This window comes from Hemitrygon akajei, chromosome 18 (assembly GCF_048418815.1).
Source record: "Hemitrygon akajei chromosome 18, sHemAka1.3, whole genome shotgun sequence".
Classification (NCBI taxonomy): domain Eukaryota; kingdom Metazoa; phylum Chordata; class Chondrichthyes; order Myliobatiformes; family Dasyatidae; genus Hemitrygon; species Hemitrygon akajei.
The window spans coordinates 59419759-59446520 of NC_133141.1; the positions used below are offsets into that span (position 1 = coordinate 59419759).

The 26762-nt window shown below is 40.6% G+C and overlaps 1 protein-coding gene across 2 annotated transcripts in view; it reads left to right on the forward strand.

Moving 5' to 3' along the window:
* The window catches only part of eftud2 (elongation factor Tu GTP binding domain containing 2), a 117280-nt gene that overhangs the window by 57939 nt on the left and 32579 nt on the right, over positions 1-26762 (forward strand). For both annotated transcript variants that reach the window (XM_073071725.1, XM_073071726.1), the window contains exons 17-21: positions 924-1035; positions 1379-1519; positions 4990-5091; positions 7185-7267; positions 10997-11083. In XM_073071725.1, coding sequence (XP_072927826.1) covers positions 924-1035; positions 1379-1519; positions 4990-5091; positions 7185-7267; positions 10997-11083 — 525 coding nt within the window. The remainder of the gene's footprint in view (positions 1-923; positions 1036-1378; positions 1520-4989; positions 5092-7184; positions 7268-10996; positions 11084-26762) is intronic.

The window sequence follows — 26762 nt, forward strand, 5'->3', positions numbered from 1 at the left end:
TCTGTGTGCTTCTGACACATGGATCTGAGGTTCTCTGCCATGCCGGATACTCCCACTGACAATGAACTTTCAAGGACCAGGAGTCATTTCCCTGGAGTCATTTGGGATCTTGCATCTTTTCAAGGAGGTTGAAAAACATTCTTGAATCATTCCGTCTTTCCACTTAGTAATTTCTTCCCTCTTGACAGAGCTTGGAGTAATCGATTTCCAGAATCTGATGTATGGCATACAAATGCTATAGCTTGCTTAACAATGCTAACTGTATAAAATTGGAACTTGGAAGAGGATTTTGCATATTACTGCTATTCAAAGCTAAATGGGTATTTGAGTAGTGACCTTTCTTCCTAAAGCTTGTCATGCCAATAGATCTGGGAATGGCTCAGTGTTACAGACTAACTTTCCAATTTTACTTTAACTTCTTTACCCCTTAAACATTTTGCAAGTCACTCCCCGCACTCCCAACTGATTGTTTACACAACATTTTCTGAATGTGAGTTAATCTAATTCATCCTGACTGTAGGAGTTGCCTAGATGGTATAAATTCACTGTTTGGAAATGCTAGGACATCAGTTTATGGTTTGGATGGAATTGGGATTGGATCTTGGTTTCCTGCATTGTAACAGTGATTGCACAATAGACCATTGCACAATACTTCCAAATCTCCAGCAGAGACATGGAAGGTGATATATAAATGTCATTAATATCTAGCATAGGATTTCAGTTTTCCAGTGTGCTAAGGTGACCATGGTTACAATTTGCATCCTATATGACAATCAAACTGAGTGTTATGATTTTAAATTATTGTACATTTGTTAAGTATGTGTTTTTAATTAATAGAAAGAAATTCTCAGATTATGCATTGGTGAAGCAATTAAGTCACTTGTTTATGAATGTTTTAAAAATGTTATAACTTAACTTTTAAGGTATCACATAGAGGTTAACAGAGTTCCAGCTGGTAACTGGGTGCTCATAGAAGGAGTCGACCAACCTATTGTAAAGACGGCTACTATAACGGAACCAAGAGGAAACGATGAGGTAACACATTTTGGTTTCATATAAATCCGGTTTGAAAAAATGGAGTTTAATAAATTATCTTAATCTTTTATATAGAAAAGATAAAATCTACCTGTTACAATGTGCGTCATTGTCACTGATCCATTTGGAATAATAATTGTTGATATTGATATGTACTCTGACAGATGACACAATTGGGCTAAATTTCTTCGGTTTCACTTAACCGTTTGGTAAAAGAGCTTTGGAAACAATAATTATTTTTTAAGCTGGAATCAAGATGTGTCATGTATGCCAAGTTCCTTTGTTTGAAATGTTAATGTGGTAAATTCTGTTTAACTAATCGCTGGACTGTTAATAATTTCAGGCTCAGATTTTCAGGCCTCTCAAGTTTAATACAGCATCTGTCATTAAAATAGCTGTGGAACCTGTCAATCCATCTGAGCTTCCAAAAATGTTGGATGGCTTAAGGAAAGTCAACAAAAGCTACCCATCACTAACTACTAAGGTATGAATCCAACACCACTGTCCAGAAAACATTTGTATATTCTCCAAAAAATGCATGTGTCATTAGTTTAGAACTGATACCTAACTTGAGGACCATATTTCAAGTTTAATTGTCATTCAACCATACATGAATATAGCCAACGAAACAGTGTTCCTCCGGGGCCAAGGTGCAAACTACATCACCCACAGCACACTTCACGTAGCACAGATAGCACATATAGTTATGATTTCATAAAAATATACAGTCACAATGAGAAAAAAATAATATACCCCAAGTCCCTGAGTTGTCCTGGTCCAGCTAGTACTTACAATCGAGCAAGCACCAGAGGACAGCACCGACAAGAGGGGGGTCATCCCCCCCACCCAATATGAAATCCAGCAGCACACACCACCTTTGGTGCCTGCAACAGGTCTTGTCTGTCCAACAACTGAGACAACGTGGCTCTTTGCCTTTGGTCTCGCCAAAGAGTCAGTGAATCAGACTTGCAGTATTCTACATTACTAATGTCGAACAGGTTCTTATGAGCAAAATAAAAACATCCAAGACAATCACTCGCACCTTTTTGGACTTCTCACCATCTCAGAACAACCATATGCAACAAGACCAGACGACAACACAACAACAGTATACAATAAGTCCAGCTCCATTGCTATCAAGCAATTCGCTGATGAGATAGTTCTGCAGTACTTGATGTTCTTGGTATCCAGCAGTGACTTGTGATCTTAAAAGAGACATGCTAGACCATATATGTCAAACTCAAGGCCCGCGGGCCAAATCCGGCCCGCGGTGGAATTATCTTTGGCCCGCGAGATAATATCTAATTACTATTAAAGCTGGCCCCAGTAATCGAAGTGCCTATGGCGTATGATATGGCTAATGCTGAGTTTATTCAGCTACCAGGTTTTCAGGGTTTTTAGTGTTTATTCGGCAGTCTTCTTCATAAGAAACGGAATTTGTAAAGTGAAACACTTTGTAGTTATAGCAGAGACTGAGACACATGAGAGCAGGCTGAAAAAACGGAGGCAACGAAAGCTGCGTTCGCACACATCCGACTGATCCGGCCCGCATGAAGCTGCATTTTGCTCAATCCGGCCCATGACCTAAAATGAGTTTGACACCCCTGTGCTAGACAAACAAATATGCCTTTGATGTGGAGTGGCCACTGCGTTAGAAGCTGCTGCCATCTTACTAATAGTTAATAGTTTAATCTATATTTTAGATAAACTGAAAGTACTCTGTTGATTTAGCTAATATTTACAATACTTGTAGTGCAAGGTTACCTGCACATATTGTATAGAAGAGAAGTGATGGGTCTAGGCTCAAATATAATAGAAAAATGTAAGCAGATTTTAAACCTATTCATTTTATTGCACATTTGTAGTTCAAGTTTCAAGTTTAATTGTCTATTATATTTAACTGAAGTTCCTGTTGCAAGCGTTTCTTGTTATAGTTGGTTTAGGAAATGTGGATTTCAATTCATTTTGCAGTGTGAAGTTGAAATCTGAGCTATATTTTGGAATGTGGTAGCTAACATCCCTCAAGGTTGCTGCACAGGTTGATAGAGTAGTTAAGAAGGCCTATGGGATGCTAGGCTTCATTAACAAGGGGATTGAGTTCAAGAGTAGAGAGGTCATGTTGCAACTCTAGTATTGTGTTCAATTCTGGTCACCTCATTATAGGAAGGATGTGGAAGCTATGGAGAGGGTGCAGAGGAGATTTACCAGGATGTTGCCTGGATTGGAGAACAAATCATGAAGCAAGGTTAGCAGAGCTGGAATTTTTCTCTCTGGAGCGTAGAAGAATGAGAGGGGACTTGATAGAGGTCTACAAGATTATGAGAGGCATAGATAGGATGGATAGCCAGTACCTGTTTCCCAGGGCACCAATAGCAAACACCAGAGGGCATATGTACAAAATTAAGGGAGGGAAGTTTAGGGGAGACATCAGGGGTAAGTTTTTTACACAAAGAGTTGTGAGTGCCTGGAATGACTTGCCAGGGATGGTGGTGGAGGCTAAAACATTAGGGGTATTTAAGAACCTCTTGGACAGGCACATGAATGAAAGAAAAATGGAGGGTTATGAGGTAGTGTGGGTTTAGTACTTTTCGTAAGGATTATATGGGTGGGTACAACATGGAGGGCTGAAGGGCCTGTACTGTGCTGTAGTGTTCCATGGTTCTAACAATAGGAGTATTGTTTATGGCAGCATTCAATATTTACATTGTCATAGTAAACTACATTCAAAGACCACTTGATACTACAAGTCAGTGAGTGAAAGCAAAGTTTATTGGTTTCTGATTATTCACATGAAAATGTTTATTGCGGTACTTTTACTTAAATTTACTATCAACAAATTTCGATTACTATTAAGAAATTTCATGATGTATGCTGGTGATATTAAATCGGATTCCATCCTTTAGCACTTGTGAAAGTATGTTGAGTTTTGTTCTGTTTACTGAAGCATTTAGAGAAATTATAAACTTCTGAATAATACTCATTGCTGTATTACAAAAACTAATCTCAAGGTAGTGTATGGTGACATATTTAATAATAAATTTACTTTTGAACTTCTGTTTTTACCATGGCATGACAATGCCAATAGGAAACAAAACTAAATTGGTTTGAACTCTCATCAGTAAAAATCTGAGTGTTTCTGTCTTTGCTACAAAAGCTGGCAGCTTTTCCAACAAGTAGTTAAGAAGGCAAAATGTCATGTTGGCAAAGGGTTGGAGCTGAAAAATGGGGAAGTTTTGTTGAAATTGTACAGGACATTGATGAGGCATTACGTGTAATTTTCTGTGTAATTTCAATCTGTTTACCTTAAAATTTAACATTTACAGGCAGTACAAAGATTCACTAGACTATTTCATGGGATGTGAAGATTGTCCTTCTAAAGAGATAGTTTGGGATTTTATTACTTGAAGTTTGGAATAATAAGCAGTGGTGTTACTCAAACTTATAAGAATGCTTGACTGGGTATATGTTTGGAGTGTTTTCAGTAATGGGGAAATCTCTGACACAGGGACATAACTACAAGCTAAGGGGCTAGTCATTCCAAATTGAGGTATGTAGGAATTTCTTCTCACAGGATGGTGAATCTGGAATTCTCTGCCCAGCATGTGGTGGAAGCTGGATCAATGAAAGTATTAAGTATGGTGATGAATAAAATAAGTAATCAAGAAACAGGGATATGGAAAAATGTTCCCATTTTCTTATTGTGTACTTGTATTTATATGTTTTATAAGCTATCCAGATTTCTCTAATATTTGTGCTGAAAACCACAGCGGAATTGAATTATCTCTATGGTATTTCTAATGGAGTACAATTATACATGACACACAAAAATATCCCTGTATTTTAATAAAACTCATAGTAATGTAAAGTTACCATTTTCATCAAAGTGTGAAGTGAGCATTTAAATTTTTCACTAATAGTAATTGATCACTTACCCAAGTTATTTTCTGATTTAAGGTAGAGGAGTCTGGGGAGCATGTAATATTGGGAACTGGAGAACTCTACCTGGACTGTGTAATGCATGACCTCAGGAAGATGTATTCTGAAATTGATATAAAGGTAATGCAAATTCACTGATTGTGACTTCATAGCTAATGTATATTTGAGTATTTGATGGCAGTTAGAACATTAGAATGTTTTTGACAAAAACAGGCCATTTGGCCCAACGAAGCATGCAAAATTCCTATTCACAAAGTGTGTTGAAATAACTAATAAGTTTAGATTTGAAAGTCTCTAAGGTACTATTCTCAACTACACAACTAGGTAGTTTGTTCCATGTGTCCACAACTCATTGTGTAAAGAAATGCTTCTTGATGTTTGTCTGAAATCTCCCATTAACCAGTCTCTACCAATGGTCCTGTGTCCTTGTTGATGGATTGATTTTGAAGTAGTAGCTGGTGTCCACTTTACTTAAACCTTTAATGATTTTGAACACTTCTATCATGTCTCCTCTCATTCTACATCTACTTAGACTGAAAGATTTAATTCTTTCAATCTTTCTTCACAGCTCATACCCTGCAGACCTGGAATGAGTCTAGTTGCCCTTCTCTGAACTTTACAGTGCCTTCACATCCCTCACACAATGTGGAGACCAAAACTGTACATAGTATTCAAATGTGGCCTCACAAGCGCATTATACAGCTTAAGGAGAATGTCTCTTCTCTTGAACTCCACTGAGTGCATTATATAGCCCAACATTCTATTAAACTTCCTAATCGCTTCTGTGCATTGTCTAGATGTTCATAGTGGTGAGTTTACCAGGACACCCAAATCCTTCTTATACAGTGCACTTTCTAACTCAAGACCACCCCCCATTCTATATTTATATCTAACACTTTACTTTAAATTTTGTCTGCCATTTATCTGCCCACATCCGGATTTTGTTTAGATCCAACATCTGGATTTTGCTTAGATCTAACTATATTGATTCTGCTGCCTGAATGTTATCAGCCCATCCCTAATTTTGTGTTATTGGCAAATTTTATTAGTTTATTTGTTATGTGCTCATCCAAATCATATAAATTAAAAACAGTAGCGGCCCCAAAACTGATCCCCGCAGAACCCCACTTATACCATCTTCTAGGTGTGAAAATGATACTCCCATCATAACTCGTTTACTGTTTTTGAGTCAATTCTGCACCCATTCGCACACCTTACACTGAACCCTATCTCTTGTAATTTGATTATTAACCTCTCGTGGGGTACCTTGTCAAAAGCCTTCTGAAAGTTCAAGTAAATTATATCAACCGCTCTATTGCTATCATAAATTTTAGTTGCCTCTTCATGGAGCTCCAGCATACTAGTAAGACACGATTATCCCCTTTCTGAATCCATGCTGGCTTTCTGCTAACATACCTGTTATCAGCTGCTTTTCCATTTCATTTTTTATTATTGTTTCCATTATCCTACCTGCGATACATGTTAAGCTTACTGGTCGATAGTTACCAGGGTCAGTGTGGTCATCTTTCTTATATACTGGGACAAAGTTAGCCCATTTCCAGTCCCTGAAGATTTCATCAGTCTTCAATGACTTTTGAAAAATATATTTTAGGGGTTATATATCGACTGTATCTGCATCTGCAGATTTTCTCTTGTTTGTGATGAGTTAAGGGTATCTGCTATGCTCTTCTCTGCATAGTTTAAAACCCCACTATTATTCCTAATGCACTTAACTTCCTCCTTGACTTTTCTTTACTACTAAAGTATTGAAAAAATCTCTTGGGGTCAATCTTGGCATTATCAACAATATACTTCTCAGCCTGTCTTTTCTCAATCCAAATTTCCCTCTTGACTGTAGCTCACATATTTTCATATAACCTACAATTTAACAGCATTACTATATTTTCTGTATTCCTTATATAGCTGTCTGTTCAATAATTTTTATATATATCTATTCATCCATGTCGTTGAGCTATTGTTTTTATTGCTTCTTCCAAACTTGGGTATGAACATTTCCTGCAGTGCATGTATTATCAAACTCATTGTTCCTCAACTGACTCAACGTCAAGCAGCTCCTTCCAGCTTACCTTCTGAAGTCTTCACCACGTTTGCACAAACTTTGCCTTTCTGAAATTCTATTTAATGGCTTTAGTTGTACAGTGCACTTCAAGTAAAATTATTGTTCCTATCTACAAAATTCTTTTGCCTCCTAGGTGGCTGATCCTGTTGTAACGTTCTGTGAAACTGTTGTGGAAACCTCATCTCTGAAATGTTTTGCAGAGACACCCAACAAAAAGTGAGTTTCTTGTATTTGTTGGAATCACTTTGTCCATTTACAATACTTAGTAACTTTCATTACTTTTAAGGCAGAAAGTGAATCATTTTATTTTACCTGCAAGCTGTTTCTGTTTTGATCATTACTATGTTGTTAGATCAAATGAAAAGGATTAATAAACTTTTACAATCAATTTTCACTTTTTCCTCAAGTAGTGAATTGGCAACACTTAACTTCCACCTGATTGTTCCGCAGAAACTCTGATATCCCTGTTTGCTAAGTCTCTATTTAACTTGTCAAGTATAGACAATACAATTACAGCATGGAAGCAGGCCATCTCGGCCCTTCTAGTCCATGCCGAACGCTTATGCTCACCTAGTCCCACCGACCTGCACTCAGCCCATAACCATCCATTCCTTTCCTGTCCATATACAGTTGGCCCTCCTTATCTGCGAATTCCACATCCGCGAATCGCGAAAACCCGGAAGTGCTCTTCCAGCTCTTGTTGTTCAAGCATGTACAGACTTTTTTTCTTGTCATTATTCCCTAACCAATGCAGTATAACAACTATTTTACATAGCATTTACATTGTATTAGGTATTATAAGTAATCTAGAGATGATTTAAAGTATACGGGAGGATGTGCGTAGGTTATCGTGGATCGGGATCGAAAAAAATTGGAAGTTCTCTTACTAAGTAAGTCGGAACAGGTACATCCAGTATTATTTAACGCCAGTTAGTCAAACGTTTGCATTCGTATATAGTATATATTTTACCTTTCTGTGCATATAAAACACTTAAGAACATATGTTTCAGCGCCGGGCTCGGGAAGTTCCCGAGTTCAATCTAGTGACAGATTGCTATGGAGTGCGCTCTCCACCGTGCCGAGTTGATGTGGAGGATCAAAAACCCAAAACCCAATAATTAAACCACTACGTTGCTTAGTAATAATTGTAGCTTTCATCGGGGCACAGCCTTTCTCACTTTATCCTTTAAAATTGTTCCGATCATTGACCGACGTAGCCTAACGCTTTTCCAATGACCGATGGTGTTTCACCTCTTTCCGATTGCTTTATTATTTCCACTTTATTTTCAATCGTTATCGTGATTATTTTCGTGAACAGAAACGCTGCGGATTCAGATCTCTGCCGCTGGGTCCTAATGTCCATCGCACTGAGACAGGTTAAATAAGGTCTTGGGTTCCGCTGGGTCCTAAGATCCACCGCATTGATACAGGTTGAATAAGGGACTTGAGCATCTGCGAATTTTGGTATCTGCAAGGGGTCCCAGAACCAATCCCTCGCAGATAAGGAGGGTCGACTGTACCTATCTGATTTTTCTTTAAATGACAATATCGAACCTGCCTCTACCACTTAAACTGGAACACATCTACCACTCTGTGAGTAAAGAAGTTCCCCCTCGTGTTACCCCTAAACTTCTGCCCCTTAACTCTCAACTCATGTCCACTTGTTTGAATCTCCCCTTCTCTCAATGGAAAGAGCCTATCAACGTCAACTCTTATCTTTTTTTTTTACAATATTTTTATTTCAGAAGAAATGGAAAGAGCCTATCAACGTCAACTCTTATCTTTTTTTTTACAATATTTTTATTTCAGAAGAAAAAAAACAAGATTTACAGAGTGCAACACATAGATACATCTCAACATAACTTGTGTACATTCATATATTGTAATAAAATTGATCAAAATGTTATAGCATAATACAAAGGTATACCACTCTGTAATCAAAAATTTAAAGATAGGTCATACATCATAAAATAATTTTTTTATATAAAAAAACTCTATCTCCTTCATAATTTTAAATACCTCTATCAAGTCCTCCCTTAACCTTCTACGCTCCAAAGAATAAAGACCTAACTTGTTATCAACCTTTCTCTGCAACTAAGGTGCTGAAACCCAGGTAACATTCTAGTAAATCTTCTCTGTACTCTCTCTATTTTGTTGACATCTTTCCTATAATTCTGTGACCAGAACTGTACACAGTACTCCACATTTGGCCTCACCAGTGCCTTGTACAATTTTAACATTACATCCCAACTCCTATATTCAATGCTCTGATTTATAAAGGCCAGCATACCAAAAGCTTTCTTCACCACCCTATCCACATGAGATTCCACCTTCAGGGAACTACGCACCCATTATTCCTAGATCACTCCGTTCTACTGCATTCTTCAATGCCCTACCATTTACCATGTATGTCCTATTTGGATTATTCCTACCAAAATGTAGCACCTCACATTTATCAGCATTAAACTCCATCTGCCATCTTTCAGCCCACTCTAACTGGCCTCAACCTCTCTGCAAACTTTGAAAACCTACTTCATTATCCACAACGCCACCTACCTTAGTATCATCTGCATACTTACTAATCCAGTTTACCACCCCATCATCCAGATCATTAATGTATATGACAAACAACATTGGACCCAATACAGATCCCTAAGGCACACCACTAGTCACTGGCCTCCAACCTGACAAACAGTTATCTACCACTATTCTCGCATCTCCCATCCAGCCATTGTTGAATCCATTTTACTACTTCAATATTAAAACCTAACGATTGAACCTTCCTAACTAACCTTCCGTGAGGAACCTTGTCAAAGGCCTTACTGAAGTCCATATAGTCAACATGCACTGCTTTACCCTCGTCAACTTTCCTCGTAACCTCTTCAAAAAATTCAATAAGATTTGTCAAACATGACCTTCCACGCACAAATCCATGTTGACTGTTCCTAATCAGTCCCTGTCTATCCAGATAATTATAATTACAATAAAGCTTTATTTCGTGGATTTCAGATACTCTTAAGTCTACAGCTCAGTTTGTGAATTGCTTGATGTACTGACATTGCCTGTATTCATCTTTGAGCCTAGATTTCTGTAGAAGAGGTTTACCATTTACATTACTTTAATTAAGTGTCTTTATAATTGCAAAAATACCCAACTGAATTAGGTCACATATAAGTTAGTGTGCAATTCCTACCAGGTGAGCATAAACCAACCATCAGAAGGTATTATTAATGGCACAGGAGCATGATCCTTTATAATTTGTAACCATATGTGTTTCATTCAACTATCTAACAGTAGCTTGAAAGTTTAGTCTGTGCTCCCAGATTGTGTAATGGAAACAATTGTAATCCTACCTGCTTTTTTTTCTTTGTTGCCTGTAAATAGGCAATGGAAGGACTACTGAGATACCTGATTACAGATAACAACATAGGCTATATTTCAGATCACAACAATGATTTAGCAGTAATGCCCTTAGTTTTTGACTTTCTATTATGTAGGTAATTATTTGGCATTGTTTAGCATAAATCTACTTTATCATCTTTTGAATTTCCAGAAAACAAGCAACTTTCTAAATAAATGCTGATAATTTCCAATTAATGGGTGGTGTTAGAAGTAGAAACTGAAGGAGATCTCATAACTTTAACAATTCTCACGTATTATAATATCCTACCTTCTGAGTTTTTTCAGTCCTTCTGAAATATTATTCTCAGCATTTTGGTACTGCTAGTGCTGAAAAGTAAATAGCAAAGAGACTTTGATTCAGGACATTTGCTTTGTACATTTAAGCTAACAACCTGGAAAGTATTAGTGATCTGGTTGAAGATGGCAATATATTCACAGAAAGCAGGAAAAGAATACAGAGAATAATAATTGTAAGTAAGTTTTTAAAAATGTGTGCAGTGTTAACAAACACTGTTGTTCCTATCAATGTTTTTTCTTTGGAAGGAATAAGATTACAATGATTGCAGAACCTTTGGAGAAAGGGTTGGCAGAAGACATAGAAAATGAAGTGGTCCAAATCACCTGGAACAGGTATGAAATGCATGCTGTTGCGTTTAAGAATGGGAGTGTAATGTCATTACTGATATCAAATTTTTGCATATCAATCATAATTGTGCATCAAGACCTTTGACAGTGAATTAAATCTAGGCCAAGAAACATCTTTCAGCATATTTTACTTTTTAAAATATCTTAACCACTCATTGATTTCTCCTATATGTTTGTACTTAGAAGGTTTTTTAAATGCTTTGGAGTATATCCAAGGAAAATAATTTTTTTAATTTGTATTTATAGTACCTTCCTGAACAATACCTATATCACAAGATTTTTATGATCTTGTTCTATTTCTAGTTCATTTCTTGTTCAATTAAGACCATAGATTATAAGAGATAGGGGCAGAATTTGGCCCATCAAGTCTGCTCCATCATTTTCTCTCTCAATTCCATTCTCTTGCCTTCTCCCTGTAACCTTTCACGCCCTAACTGATCAAAACCCATCAACCTCCGCCTTAAATGCACCCAATGACTTGGCCTCCTCAACCGCCTGTGGCACTGAATTTCACAGATCACCACCCTCTGGCTAAAGCATTTGCTCCTCATCTCCTTTCTAAATGGACATCTCTTTATTCTGAGGCTGTGTCATCCGGTCCTAGACTACCCACTAGAGGAAATACCCTCTTCACATCCACTTTATCTAGGCCTTTCAACATTCGATAGGTTTCAATGAGATCCCCTCTCATTCTTCTAAATTCCAGTGAGTACAGTCCCACAGCCATCAAATGCTCCTCGTACAATGACCCTTTCATTCCTGAAGTCATTCTCGTGAACCTCGTCTGAACTCTCCAATGTCAGCGCATCCTTTCTCAAGTTAAGGGGCCCAAAACTGCTCACAGTACTCTTAAGTGATGCCTTAACGGTGCCTTATAAAGCCTCAATATCCTTGCTTTTGTATTCTAGTCCTCTTGAAATGAATGCTAACATTGCATTTGGCTTCCTCACCACTGACTCAATCTGCAGCTTAACCTGCGCAAGGACTCCCAAGTCCATTTGCACCTCAGATTTTTGTATTTTCTGCCTGTTTAGAAAATAGTCAACGCTTTTGTTCCTTTTACCAAACTGCATGGTCATACATTTCCTGACGCTATTCCATCTGCCACTACTTTGTCCATTTTCCCAATCTCAGTCTTCTGCAGTCTCCCTGCTTCCTCAACCCTACCTGCCCCTCCACCTATTTTTGTATTGTCCGCAAACTTTGCCTCAAAGCCAACAATTCCATCATTAAAATCATTGACATAATAACATAAAAAGAAGCAGTATCAACTCTGACCCCTGCAGAACACCACTATTTACTGGCAGACAACCAGGAAAGGCTCTGTTTATTCACACTCCTTGCCTCTTGTCAATCAACCAATCCTCCATCAATGCTGGTATCTTTCCCTGTAATACTAGGGGCTCGTAGCTTGTTAAGCAGCCTCATGTGCAGCACCTTGTCAAAGGCCTTCTGAAAATCCCAAGTATGCAACATCTACCAATTCTCCTTTGTCTATCCTGCTTGTTATTTCTTAAAAGAATTCTAACAGGTTTGTCAGGCAAGACTTTACCTTAAGAAAACCATGCTGACTTTGGCCTATTTTATCATGTGCCTCCAAGTACCCTGCAACCTCATCCTCAACAGTAGACTCCAGTATCTTCCTAACCACTGAGGTCAGGCTAACTGGTCTATAATTTCCTTTCTCCTGCCTCCCTCCCTTCTTGAAGAGTGGAGTGACATTTGCAATTTTCCAGTCCTCTGGTGGAACCATGCCAGAATGTAGGGATTCTTGAAAGATCATTGCCACAATCTCCCCAGCCACCTCTTTCAGAGCCCTGGGGTGTAGTCTATCTGGTCCAGGTGACTTATCCACCTTCAGACCTTTCAGCTTACCAAGCACCTTCTGCCTAGTAAAAATATTTGCACTCACTTCTGCCCCTTCCGACATACTGTTACTGTCTTCCTTGTCCCCTGTTACCTCTCCAGAGTCATTTTCCAGTGGTCCAATACCTACTCTCACCTCTCTTTTACTCTATACATCTGAAAACAAAACTTTTGGTATCCTCTTTTATATTATTGACTAGCTTTCCTTCATATTTAATCTTTTCCTTCCTTATGGATTTTTTCAGTTGCCTTCTGTTGATTTTTAAAAGCTTCCCAATCCTCTAACGTCCCACTAATTTTTGCTCTCTTATATGCCCTCTCTTTTGTTTTCATGTTATATTTGATTTCTCTTGTCAGCCATGGCTGTGTCATCCTACCTTTAGAATATTACTTATTCTTTGGGATGTATCTATCCTGTGCCTTCTGAATTGCCTCTAGAAATTCCAGCCATTGCTGTTCTGTCACTATCCCTGCAAGTGTCCCCTACCAATCAAATAATTCATCTGCAAACTGATAACAAATTGCAGGGTGAAATCTATCATATTATGATCACTGACGGTTCCTATTCTTTAAGCTCCCTAGTCAAATCTGGTTCATTACACAATAACCAATCCAGAATAGCCTTTCCCCTAGTGGGCTCAACCATGGGATGTTCTAAAACACATCTCATTGGTATTCTGCAACTTCTCTCTTGGGATCCAGCACCAACCTGATTTTCCCAGTCTACATCTTCTGATTTTATGTCACCTCTTTCTAAAGATTTTTTCATTTTTTTTACCAACAGAGACACACCATGAGCCAGTCCTTCCAATACAATTCGTAAGCTTCCAACTATGATGTTCTTTCAGCCACAATTCAGTGATGCCCAAACCGTTGTACCTGCCCATCTCTAATTGTGCTACAAGATCATCTACCTTATTCTGTATACTGTGTGCATTCAAATATACCGCCTTTAGTCCTGTATTTGTCACCCTTCTCAATTTTGTCCCCATGTTACAGTGCAACTTAACCCACTGATTACAATTTTGCCGTATCGTCTGCTGCCTTTGACAGTCTCACTACACACTGCATCTGTTTGTCTACCAACTACCCCATCCTCAGCCCTATCACTCTGTTTCCTATCCCCCTGCCAAATTAGTTTAAACCCTCCCCAACAGCTCTAGCAAACTTGCCAGCAAGGATATTGCCCCCCACCCCCATGTTTGGGTGTAACCTGTACCTTTTGTACAAGGTCATAGCTTCCCAGAAGAGATCCCAGAGATCCAGAAATCTGAAGCCCTGCCCCCTGCAGCAGTTGAGCAGCCATACATTCATCTGCCAAATCATCCCATTGTTACCCTCACAGGCACAGCAATCCAGAGATTAAGGCCCCTTTCCTAACTACCTTTACTCGCCAATTTGGAGCTCTTGGTTTTCATTTATCCTCACTATTTTATCCCCTTGGACTTTTAGATAGTATTGTTCCAATTAGCTTTGGTTTTCTAATGTGCTATCTTTTACTGCTGAAAAAATTAGTGGATAAAACTGGCTGGTCCTACCAACATCGACACCGGATACTCTGAAGGCATTTTTGGCTCATTGATCCATCAGTAATATTTGGGGTATTTTGCCAAATCTTGCCAAATAATGCCAAATCACAGCATTAGGTCAAACATTCACAAGGAAACATTCTGCTGATAGCATCTTTTGTGGTTCCTCATTCAATGTGAGCTCTTTGGTTGAATAGTTGGAAAGATTCCTAAGAAACCAGAAATTGCTGATTGAGGAACTTCAGTATCCATTATGAAATGCCAAAAACCATGTTGTATAAATGCCTAAATTGCTGGCTGCTAGGTCTGCAGCGGTTAATGAACAGCCTAATCCAGGGAATAGTCTAATCTTTTTGGTCACTTGTTTATCTGTTAGAAGTGTCTGTACTTGACAGAATTGGTTGGGTTGGCCACCACTTCTCCTTGTGCAATTAAGTACTTTCTTCATGCTGAGGGATCCTGCATTGTATTGGTGTGGTGAGTGACAACTCCACTCTGCTAAATGAGAGATTCATAATAGAATAGATTCATAATAGGCTTATTGAGAAAGTAAGGAGGCATGGGATCCAAGGGGACATTGTGGATCCGGTACTGGCTTGCCTGCAGAAGGCAAAGAGTGATTGTAGACAGGTCATATTCTGCATGGAGGTCGGTCACCAGTGGGGGTGCCTCAGGGATCTGTTCTGGAACCCTTACTCTTCATGATTTTTATAAATGACCTGGATGAGGAAGTGGAGGGATGGGTTAGTAAGTTTGCTAATGACACAAAGGTTGGAGGTGTTGTGGATAGTGTGGAGGGCTGTCAGAGGTTGCAGCGGGACATCAATAGGACGCAAAACTGTGATGAGAAGCGGCAGATGGAGTTCAACCCAGATAAGTGTGAGGTGGTTCATTTTGGTAGGTCAATTAATGGTAAGGCTCTTGGTAGTATGGAGGATCAGAGGGATCTTGGGGTCCGAGTCCATTGGAGGCTCAAAGCAGCTGTGCAGGTTGACTCTGGTTAAGAAGGCATATGGTACATTGGCCTTCATCAATTGTGGAATTGAATTTAGGAGCCAAGAGGTCATGTTGTGGCTATATAGGATGCTGGTCAGACCCCACTTGGAGTACTGTGCTCAGTTCTGGTCACCTCACTACAGGAAGGATGTGGAAACCATAGAAAGGGTACAGAGGAGATTTACAAGGATCCTTCCTGGATTGGGGAGCATGCCTTATGAGAATAGGTTGAGTGAACTTGGCCTTTCCTCCTTGGATGAGAGGTGACCTGATACAGGTGTATAAGATGATGAGAGGCATTGCTGATGTGGATGGTCAGAGGCTTTTTCCCAGGGCTGAAATGGTTGTTACAAGAGGACACAGGTTAAAGATGCAGGGGAGTAGGTACAGAGGAGATGTCAGGGATAAGTTTTTTACTCAGAGAGTGGTGAGTGCGTGGAATGGACTGCCGGCAACGGTGGTGGAGGCAGATACGATAGGGTCTTTTAAGAGGCTTTTAGATAGTACATGGAGCTTAGTAAAATAGTGGGCAATAGGTAAGCCTAGTAATTTCTAAGGTAGGGACGTGTTCGGCACAACTTTGTGGGCCGAAGGGCCTGTATTGTGCTGCAGGTTTTCTATGTTCTAGAATTATAAGTACTTCGTAGTTTGCTTTCAATTTATATGTCAATGAAAGCGGTGGAAACCTGTGGAAAGCGGCCAGTGAGTGAGTGGGCCAGTGAAGGAGTGGAGATTTGAGGCTTTGACTCGAGAGGCTTCGACGAGAAGAGGCGGAGGACGAGCTTGTTCTCAGTTAGGCTTTAGATAGAGCAGTGAAAGAAGTGCATGGAGTAAAGCCAGATCTAACATATAGAGAGGCTTTGAGGAAAGAGCAGCAGAATAAAGGGTATAAAGGTAGTAAGGTAGAAGGGCTAAAGTGTGTGTATTTCAATGCAAGAAGCATCAGGAACAAAGGTGATGAACTGAGAGCTTGGATACATACATGAAATTATGATGTAGTGGCCATTACAGAGACTTGGCTGGCACCAGGGCAGGAATGGATTCTCAATATTCCTGGATTTCAATGCTTTAAAAGGGATAGAGAAGGGGGGAAAAGGGGAGGAGGGATGGCATTACTGATCAGGGATACTATTACAGCTGCAGAAAGAGTGGGTAGCAGGATCCTCTTTTGAGTCAGTATGGGTGGAAGTCAGGAACAGGAAGGGAGCAGTTACTCTATTGAGAGTATTCTATAGGCCCCCTAGTAGCAGCAGAGATACCGAGGAGCAGATTGGGAGGCAGATTTTGGAAAGTTGCAAAAATAACAGGGTTGTTATCATGGGTGACTTTAACTTCCCTAATATTGATTGGCACTTGATTAGTTCCAAGGGTTTAGATGGGGCAGAGTTTGTTAAGTGTGTCCAGGATGGATTCCTGTCACAGTATGTTGACAGGCTGACTAGGGGGAATGCCATACTAGAACTAGTATTAGGTAATGAACCGGGTCAGGTCACAGATCTGTCAGTGGGTGAGCATCTGGGGGACAGTGATCACCGCTCCCTGACCTTTAGCATTATCATGGAAAAGGATAGGATAGGACAGAGAGGACAGGAAAATTTTTAATTGGGGAAAGGCAAATTATGAGGCTATAAGGCTAGAACTTGCGGGTGTGAATTGGGATGATGTTTTTGCAGGGAAATGTACTATGGTCATGTGGTCGATGTTTAGGGATATCTTGCAGGATGTTAGGGATAAATTTGTCCCAGTGAGGAAGACAAAGAATGGTAGGGTGAAGGAACCATGGGTGACAAGTGAAGTGGAAAATCGAGTCAGGTGGAAGAAGGCAGCATACATGAGGTTTAGGAAGCAAGGATCAGATGTGTCTATTGAGGAATATAGGGTAGCAAGAAAGGAGCTTAAGAAGGGGCTGAGGAGAGCAAGAAGGGGTCATGAGAAGGCCTTGGCGAGTAGGGTAAAGGAAAACCCCAAGGCATTCTTCAATTATGTGAAGAACAAAAGGATGACAGGAGTAAAGGTAGGACCGATTAGAGATAAAAGTGGGAAGATGTGCCTGGAGGCTGTGGAAGTGAGCGAGGTCCTCAATGAATACTTCTCTTCAATATTCACCAATGAGAGGGAACTTGATGACGGTGAGGACAATATGAGTGAGGTTGATGTTCTGGAGCATGTTGATATTAAGGGAGAGGAGGTGTTGGAGTTGTTAAAATACATTAGGACGGATAAGTCCCCGGGGCCTGACGGAATATTCCCCAGGCTGCTCCACGAGGCGAGGGAAGAGATTGCTGAGCCTCTGGCTAGGATCTTTATGTCCTTGTTGTCCACAGGAATGGTACCGGAGGATTGGAGGGAGGCGAATGTTGTCCCCTTGTTCAAAAAAGGTAGTAGGGATAGACTGGGTAATTATAGACCAGTGAGCCTTATGTCTGTGGTGGGAAAGCTGTTGGGAAAGATTCTTAGAGATAGGATCTATGGGCATTTAGAGAATCATGGTCTGATCAGGGACAGTCAGCATGGCTTTGTGAAGGGCAGATCGTGCCTAACAAGCCTGATAGAGTTCTTTGAGGAGGTGACCAGGCATATAGATGAGGCTAGTGCTGTGGATGTGATCTACATGGATTTTAGTAAGGCACTTGACAAGGTTCCACACGGTAGGCTTATTCAGAAAGTCAGAAGGCGTGGGATCCAGGGAAGTTTGGCCAGGTGGATTCAGAATTGGCTTGCCTGCAGAAGGCAGAGGGTTGTGTTGGAGGGAGTACATTCAGATTGGAGGGTTGTGACTAGTGGTGTCCCACAAGGATCTGTTCTGGGACCTCTACTTTTCGTGATTTTTATTAACGACCTGGATGTGGGGGTAGAAGGGTGGGTTGGCAAGTTTGCAGATGACACAAAAGTTGGTGGTGTTGTAGATAGTGTAGAGGATTGTCAAAGATTGCAGAGAGACATTGATAGGATGCAGAAGTGGGCTGAACAGTGGCAGATGGAGTTCAACCTGGAGAAGTGTGAGGTGGTACACTTTGGAAGGACAAACTCCAAGGCAGAGTACAAAGTAAATGGCAGGATACTTGGTAGTGTGGAGGAGCAGAGGGATCTAGGGGTACATGTCCACGGATCCCTGAAAGTTGCCTCACAGGTAGATAGGGTAGTTAAGAAAGCTTATGGGGTGTTAGCTTTCATAAGTCGAGGGATAGAGTTTAAGAGACGCGATGTAATGATGCAGCTCTATAAAACTCTAGTTAGGCCACACTTGGAGTACTGTGTCCAGTTCTGGTCGCCTCAGTATAGGAAGGATGTGGAAGCATTGGAAAGGGTACAGAGGAGATTTACCAGGATGCTGCCTGGTTTAGAGAGTATGGATTATGATCAGAGATTAAGGGAGCTAGGGCTTTACTCTTTGGAGAGAAGGAGGATGAGAGGAGACATGATAGAAGTGTACAAGATATTAAAAGGAATAGACAGAGTGGACAGCCAGCGCCTCTTTCCCAGGGCACCACTGCTCAGTACAAGAGGACATGGCTTTAAGGTAAGGGGAGGGAAGTTCAAGGGGGATATTAGAGGAAGGTTTTTCACTCAGAGAGTGGTTGGTGCGTGGAATGCACTGCCTGAGTCAGTGGTGGAGGCAGACACACTAGTGAAGTTTAAGAGACTACTAGACAAGTATATGGAGGAATTTAAGGTGGGGGGGTTATATGTGAGGCAGGGTTTGAGGGTCAGCACAACATTGTGGGCCGAAGGGCCTGTAATGTGCTGTACTATTCTATGTTCTATGTTAAATCAGTAACTTCGTGACCCTGTGCACACTCAATCTACCACTAACATCATGTCAAGGGAACAAGCCTGCTTTAATGTAATTAATCTAAAAAGAGCATGCTAGGAATAGCAATGCATTCACCTAAGTTGAAGCTATGCTTTAGGGTCATGTCCATGCTAAATAGCAGAAGAAAAAATCATATATTAATATGGTCCTCATTTTTGAGACTTGAGAGGGGACGTAGCCTTAAGATTTGGGGGAGTAGATTTAGGATGGAGATGAGGAGGAAATGCTTTTCCCAGAGGTTGGTGAATCTGTGGAATTCTCTGCCGAATGAAACAGTGGCGGCTACATTAGTAAATATATCTAAGACAAGGTTGGATAGATTTTTGCATGGTAGGGGAATTAAGGGTTATGGGGAAAAGGCAGGGAGGTAGAGATGAGTTCATGGCCAGATCAGCCATCGACAGGCCAGATGGCCTACTCCTGCTCCTATTTCTTATGTTAATCATCTAACCCCTCCCCCCGGCGGCTTCATCAATGACTTTCTCCACCGATGTAAGTTAGAAGTGGGAATATACTTGTTTTAAATGCAGTGTTCAGTTCAGTTTGCTACTCTTCAGATAATGGAAGAATGTGTGCAGCAAGAGCTGGGCAACACTCAAGTTTATATGTATTATTTTGTTTTATATATATATATATATATATATATATATATAAAAAATATATGTGTGTGTTATAGATACGTACACTTTTTTATTTAACTAATGAAAAGATTGATAGATAAAGGAAGCTTGGGATGATAAATGCCTAATTGCATACATGCTAGTCAGACCACCTTCCTTTGATTATGAATTGCTTACTTTTAACATATTCTTAACTTGATCCTGGAAACCAGCTTTCACCAAAAGCATAACTGGAGTTGTCACACAAACTGTGACTGCAAGAAGAGGCCAAATGCTGAGTATTCTGAGTTATTGTCTTACTTGCTGATGCCATAAAATCTTACCGTCGTCTTTGAGTTGCACTTACCACCCAGAGAAACAAAGACTGGAGGTTTGTAGCTATGTGGAATCTCATTACCTGTAGGCTTCGATCCAAATCTCACTGTTCTGTATTGCAAGTACAATGCTGTTCCTTCATTTCTACTGACTCAAAATCCTAAAACTTGCCAGTCCACTGAGCATTTTTTGGTTGCATAAGGAGAATGAATTAATTCAAGATAATAGCTCATCGACTTCATGATAGCAGTGAAGTTTAGGCCATGTTTGCAAGGAAGGAATAAATATCTTTGGAAGGAATAAATTGACAAAAATTAAAGCAACAGATGACTTTGAAACCGATATGGGCAGTTTTCCCATTAGGAGAATAACAGTAATATATCAGACCTCACCAGATGGTTTGCTTTTGTTTAAGTATGCTAAAGCTATGTTGAAATCCTTTTACGTACAGCATAGTTAATTGTACGCCATCCATTGGTTTGTAAAAATACAATGTACACTCTGGCATTGTGGGGAACAGTGGGGGGGGGGGAATGCAGGTTGAATAAGAATTGCTTAAAACCATTTCTGCACATCACACACATGTATTGCCTTGTAAAAATATTCAGCCCCCAATGCTTTGCTCACATAAATGAGTATTACAACCAGGGGTTTTGAACAGTTTAACTGAGAATTTTTGTTTGTGAATCACATGCTCCTTTTTTTCCCCCACAGTAGAGCCCCAAAAAAGGGAAAATTCTAAAGCTTTGAACTAGAAATTCAAAAACTGGAATGTCAGCAGTTCAGAAGTATTCATCCCCCTTTGCTCAGTACTTAGTTGAACCACCTCACAGCTATTACAGCCAGTAGTCTTTTTGGATAAGTTTCTATTAACTTTGCACAACGTGATGGAACAAGATTTGCCCATTCCTGCTTGCAAAATTGCTCAAGCTGTGCCAGGTTAGTTGGGGAGTGGCGGAGGACAGTATCTTGAGTTCTTGCCAGAGGTGTTTGATCGAGTTAAGGTCAGGACTCTGACTGGGGCAATCGAGAACTTCAATTTTCTTCATTTGAAGCCACCCCATGGTTTCTCTAGCAGTGTGTTTTGGGTCGTTGTCCTGCTGCAAGGTGAACTTCCTCACCAGTTTAAGCTTTCTGGCAAAGGCTAGCAGGTTTTTATCCAAGAGCTCTCTATTTGGCGGCAATCACCTTCCCATCAATCCTGACAGATTTCCATCCCTGCTGCTGAAAAGAATCCCCGTAGCATAATGCTACCTCCACCATACTGTACAGTAGGGATGTTGTTACCTAGCTGATGCGCTGTATTCAATTTACATCATGCATACCATTTGGCATTGAGGACAAAAAGTTCCACTTCAGTCTCAACCAACCACAAGACCTTCTACATCTTTAGAGTATCTTCTAAGTGAGGCTTTGCAGAGTCTTTATGGGCAAGGAAATGCTTTTTTTTAAACCAGGGTCCATGCCACTCTTCCATAAGTATCCTTTGCAAGGCCTTGGAGATTGTGGAGCCATGAACTTTGTGCCCGTTTGCAGCCACTGACTTCTGCAGCTCACTGAGAGTGACTGTTGACATCACAGTAGCCTCCCTTACAAGTGCCATTCTTCTCCTGTGACTAAGTTTAGAGGGGCAGCCTGACCTTGGCAGTGTGGCTCTGCTTTCATATGTTTCATTTCTTCATGATGGACTGCTCTGAGCTCCAAGGTATGTTCAGTACCTTTGAGATGGTCTTGTACCTTTCCCCAGATTTGTGCTTCTCTATTATCCTGACTTATTTCCCTGACTTACCTTGTTTTGTTTTCATTTACCTCTTTTGTTTTCATTTTGGTTTGGCTTGTTGAAAATCCATTATAAAATTTACTGAAGTCTACTATATACAGTTTTGAACAGCAGCCAATTGAAGAGAGGAAGCCTGAGGAGACGTAGTTTGACTCAGGTTCGCTGATCAAGGAGAAAAGGGTGCGACTCATGGCAGTTTTTGGAATTTGAGCAGTGGTCTATCAGCGTTTGGGATTAATTGACAAGAACAGATTAAAGTAAGGCAGGGGTTAGCCGAGTGACCATCATTGCAGTGGACAGAGTTAGAATGGAGATTCTGAGGCTTTAGCTTTTCAAGGTGGTAGAGAAGACAAAAAAAAAGCTGCAGGTAGACTTATTCCCTCATTCTTTACATTTGTTCAGTAGGAACAATAGAGATGCCGGGGGGAGGAGATTACCTAGCAGAGGGGAGGCACAGCGGTTGGGTCTCTGACATTGAGTCTGACTGTGCAATTCTGAAGGGAAAGGGAGAGAAGAAGCAAGCTGTGGTAATTGGGGATTCATTAGTTAGCGATGCAGCAACCAAGTTCTGTGAATGAGAATGTTATTCCCATATGGTTTGTTGCCTCCCAGGTGCCAGGGTCTGATACATCTCAGATCGACTCCTCAGCTTTCTTAAGTGGGAGGGTGAACAGCCAGAGGTTGTGGTCCATGTAGATACCAATGACATGGGTAGGAAGAGTGACAAGGTTCTGCAAAGGGAGTTCAGGGACTAAGTTAAAGGGCAAGACTTGCAGTGTTGTGATCTCAGGATTGCTACCCATGCCACATGCTAGTGAGGCCAGAAATAGGAAGAGTATGCAGTTTAACATGTGGCTAAGGAGTTGGTGTAGGAGGGAGGACATAGATTTTTGCATCATTGGGCTGCCTTCCAGGGAAGATGAGACCTGTTCAGAAGAGCTGGTTTGCACCTGAACTGGAGGGGGGCAGGAACGTTTGCCAGTATTGCACGGTAGGTTTCAAACTGGAGTTGCAGGCAGGAGGGGAACAGAATTCCAGAACAGTTAGTGGAGAGGTTGTGGGTACAGAAGTTGGTAAAAACCTCAGACAAAGTCAGGAATCAAAAGGTTGAGCATGGTGCGACCAGTGTCCTGAGCTGTGTGAATTTCAAAGAAAAGTGGATGAGCTCGTGGTATGGATCAATGCCAGGATTCATGATATTGTAGCCTTTAGTGAGATTGGGTTGCAGGAGGGACTGGACTGGCAGCTCAATATTGCGGGGTTCCATTGTGGTAGACATAACAGAGCGGGAGAGATTAAAGGAGGACAGGTGATATCACTAGTCAAGGAAAATGTCACGACAATGCTCAGTCAGGACAGACTGGAGAACTCAACTAGTGAGATGTTATGGGTGGAAATAAAAGGTTTGATCATGTTAATGGCGCTATATTACAGGCCACCTCTAATCCCCTGAGAATTAGAGAAACAAATTTGTAGAGAGAGTGCAGACTCTTGCAAGAAGGTTATAGTCGGAGATTTTAACTTTCCACATATTCACTGGGAATTCTATACTGTAAAAGGATTAGATGAGATAAAGTTTGTCAAATGTGTTCAGGAAAGTTTCCTTAGTCAGTACGTAGAAACCCGAATGAACGAGTGTGCAATACTTGATTTGCTATTAGGGAATAAAACAGGCAGATGATAGAAATTTATGTAGGAGAAAGCTTTGCATTTAGTGATCACAATGCCATTAGTTTCAAAGTAAATATGCAAAAAGATAGGTCTGGTTCATGGTTGAGATTCTGAATTGGACAAAGGCCAATTATGATGGTATCAGAAAGCATCTGGCAAGTGTGGATTGAGGCTACGTCCACACTAGACTGGATAACTTTGAAAATGCCGGTTTCGCGTAAAAACAATAGGCGTCCACACCAAGCATTTTTGAAAATACCTCCGTCCACATTAAAACGGGTATTTGGGGGAATCGCCTCCTACTCGGCATACGCAGGACACATCAACAGAAAACAAGCGACATGTTTGGTGTTGAATCTCACTGTGAAAGTGCGCGTTTGCAGTTACAGACTAGAAAAACTTAAAACGAAATTGCCAAACGAACAGCTATTCGCTCTCGCGCAGGTGGACTTCAAACTTTAAAAAAAACAAATACTAGAGCATATGGTGGCAACTGACAGGGAGTTCACGGACAGTATGGCCCAGCTGACGACGAACATTGAAAAACTGACTAACTCTGTTGCATTAATAAAGCACCTTGTTAAATGTATAAAACATATCTACATCAGTGTTACCTTGTTACAATGTTACATTAAGCTGTTACACATCTATTGTCAGAGAAGTACTTGCATAAGTAGGTAAACCATCTTTATAAAGCAAGGACAGAAAACAGGACAAAGTGAGTATACTTATTCATCCAGTAAGTTATGGGTCGAAGTATTTGGTGAGTACATTTCTAACTCTTCTGGCTTCAGTCTCATTGCCGCCTGTTCTGAAATTGTTAGGTTGTGTGGGGGGTTGCGTTCAGGAAAACAATGAAATGCTGCCATCTGTTCCGGCACATTATGCCAGCGTTTCTAGATATCTCCGGTTACCCCGTCCACACCACTCTTGCCCAAGTGGTGTTTTCAAATTTACACACTCTGGAGGGCGTTTTAGAAAAGCTCCATTTTCCAGGGAGGAAAACGCCATTTCAGTGTGGATGGAGGGTCATAACAAAGAGAAAAGGCTTTGGTTACAGATTTATCTGGCCTAGTGTGGACGTAGCCTGAGACAAGCTGTTTACTGGCAAAGGTGTACTTGGTAAGTGGGAGGTCTTCAAAAGTGAAATTTGCATAAAAGGTAAAAATAATGTGTAGGGAACCTTGGTTTTCAAGATTTATTGACCCACACTGGTTAAGAAAAAGAAGAGGTGCATAGCGGGTCTAGGCAGGTGGGAACAAATGAGGTGCTTATGGAGTATAACAAATGCAAGAGAATACTTAAAAGAGAAATCAGGAGGGCTAAAAGAAGGCATAAGGTTACCCTAGCAGACAGGTGAATGTGAAGGAGAATCTGAAGTTAAGAGCAAAAGAATTGTAAGGGACAAAATTGGTCCACTGGTAGATCAGAATGGTAATTCATGTGTGGAGCTAAAAGAGATGGGGAAGATCGTAAATACACTTTTTGCATCTGTATTTACTCAGGAGGCAGAATCACCTATAGAAGTGAGGCAAACCTACATCAACTTCTGGACCTCATATAGAGGAGGTGTTTGCTATCCTGAGGGAAATTAGAATAGATAAATCCTCAGGGCCTGACGGAAAATGTTCCCTCGTACCCCACAGGAGGCGAGTGCAGAAATTGCCGGTGACAGGAGAGGAGCCAAAAGATTGAAGGATAGCCATTGTTGTTCAGCTGTTTAAGAAAGGCCTTAGAGCAACTTGCACTTGAGCCTACTTGGGGAAAGGCCATCATAGATTGGGCGTTGTGTAATAACCCAGATCTTATTAGGGAGCTTAATGTAAAGGAACTATTGGGAGGTAGCGATCATAATATGATTGAATTCATACTGCAATTTGAAAGGGAGAAGTATAACTCACATGTATCAGTATCACATGAAATAAAGGTAATTACAGAGGCATGAGAGAGGAGCTTGCTCAGGTGCATTGGAGGAGGATACAGGAGGAGATGACGGCAGAGAAGATGTTTCTGGGAATAGTTCACAAGGCGCAGGATAGATATGTCCCACAGAAGTAGTTCTGAAATGGCAGAGCTAGGCAACTGTGGTTGACAAGGGAAGTTAAGGATTACATAATTGCCAAGGGAGGGGCATGTAAGGTAGCAAAAGTGAGTAGGAAGTTGGGTAGTTGGGAAGTTTTTAAAATCCGAAAAAAAAACAACTGAAAAAGTTATAAGAATAGAAAAGATGAAATATGAGGGCGGACTAGCGGATAATATAAAGCAGATACCAGAAGTTTTTTCAGTTATATAAAGAATAAAAGGAAGGTGAGAGTTGATGTTGGACCACTGGAAAATGATGCTGGTGAGGTAGACAAAGAAATGGCAGATGAACTTAATGGGTACTTTGCATCTGGAAGCCACCAGCAGTGTGCCAGAGGTGCTTGAGTGTCATAGAGCAGGAGTGAGTGTCATTGCTATTACAAAGGAAAAAGTGCTAGGCAAACTGAAAGGTCTTCAGGTGGATAAGTCACCTGGACCAGAAGGACTACATCCCAGAGTCCTGAGAGAGGTTGCAGAAGAGATATAATGGATGCATTGGGCATGATCTTTCAAGAATGGCTTGATTTTGGCAGGGTCCCAGAGGACTGGAAGATTGCAAATGTCACTTCACTCTTTAAGAAGGGAGGAAGGCAAAAAAGGGGAATTATAGGCCAGTTAGCCTACCCTCAGTGGTTGGAAAAGTATTTTCTTAAGGATGAGGTTTTGAGGTACTTGGAGATCAATGCTAAAGTAAGTCTGAGTCAGCATGGTTTCAGTATAGGGAAGTCTTGTCTGACAAATCTATTGGAACTCTTCGAGGAAGTAACATGCAGGATGGACAAAGGAGAGGCAGTGGATGTCATTCACTTGGATTTTCAGAAGGCATTTAATAAGGTGCCACACATGAGGCTGCTTAACAAGATAAAAATCTATGGTGTAACAGAAAAGATACTGGCATGGATAGCAGGCAGGAGCCAGTAAATGGGAAATAAATAGGGCCACTACTTTTCACATTGTTTTAGATAATAGAATTGATGGATTTGTGGCAAAA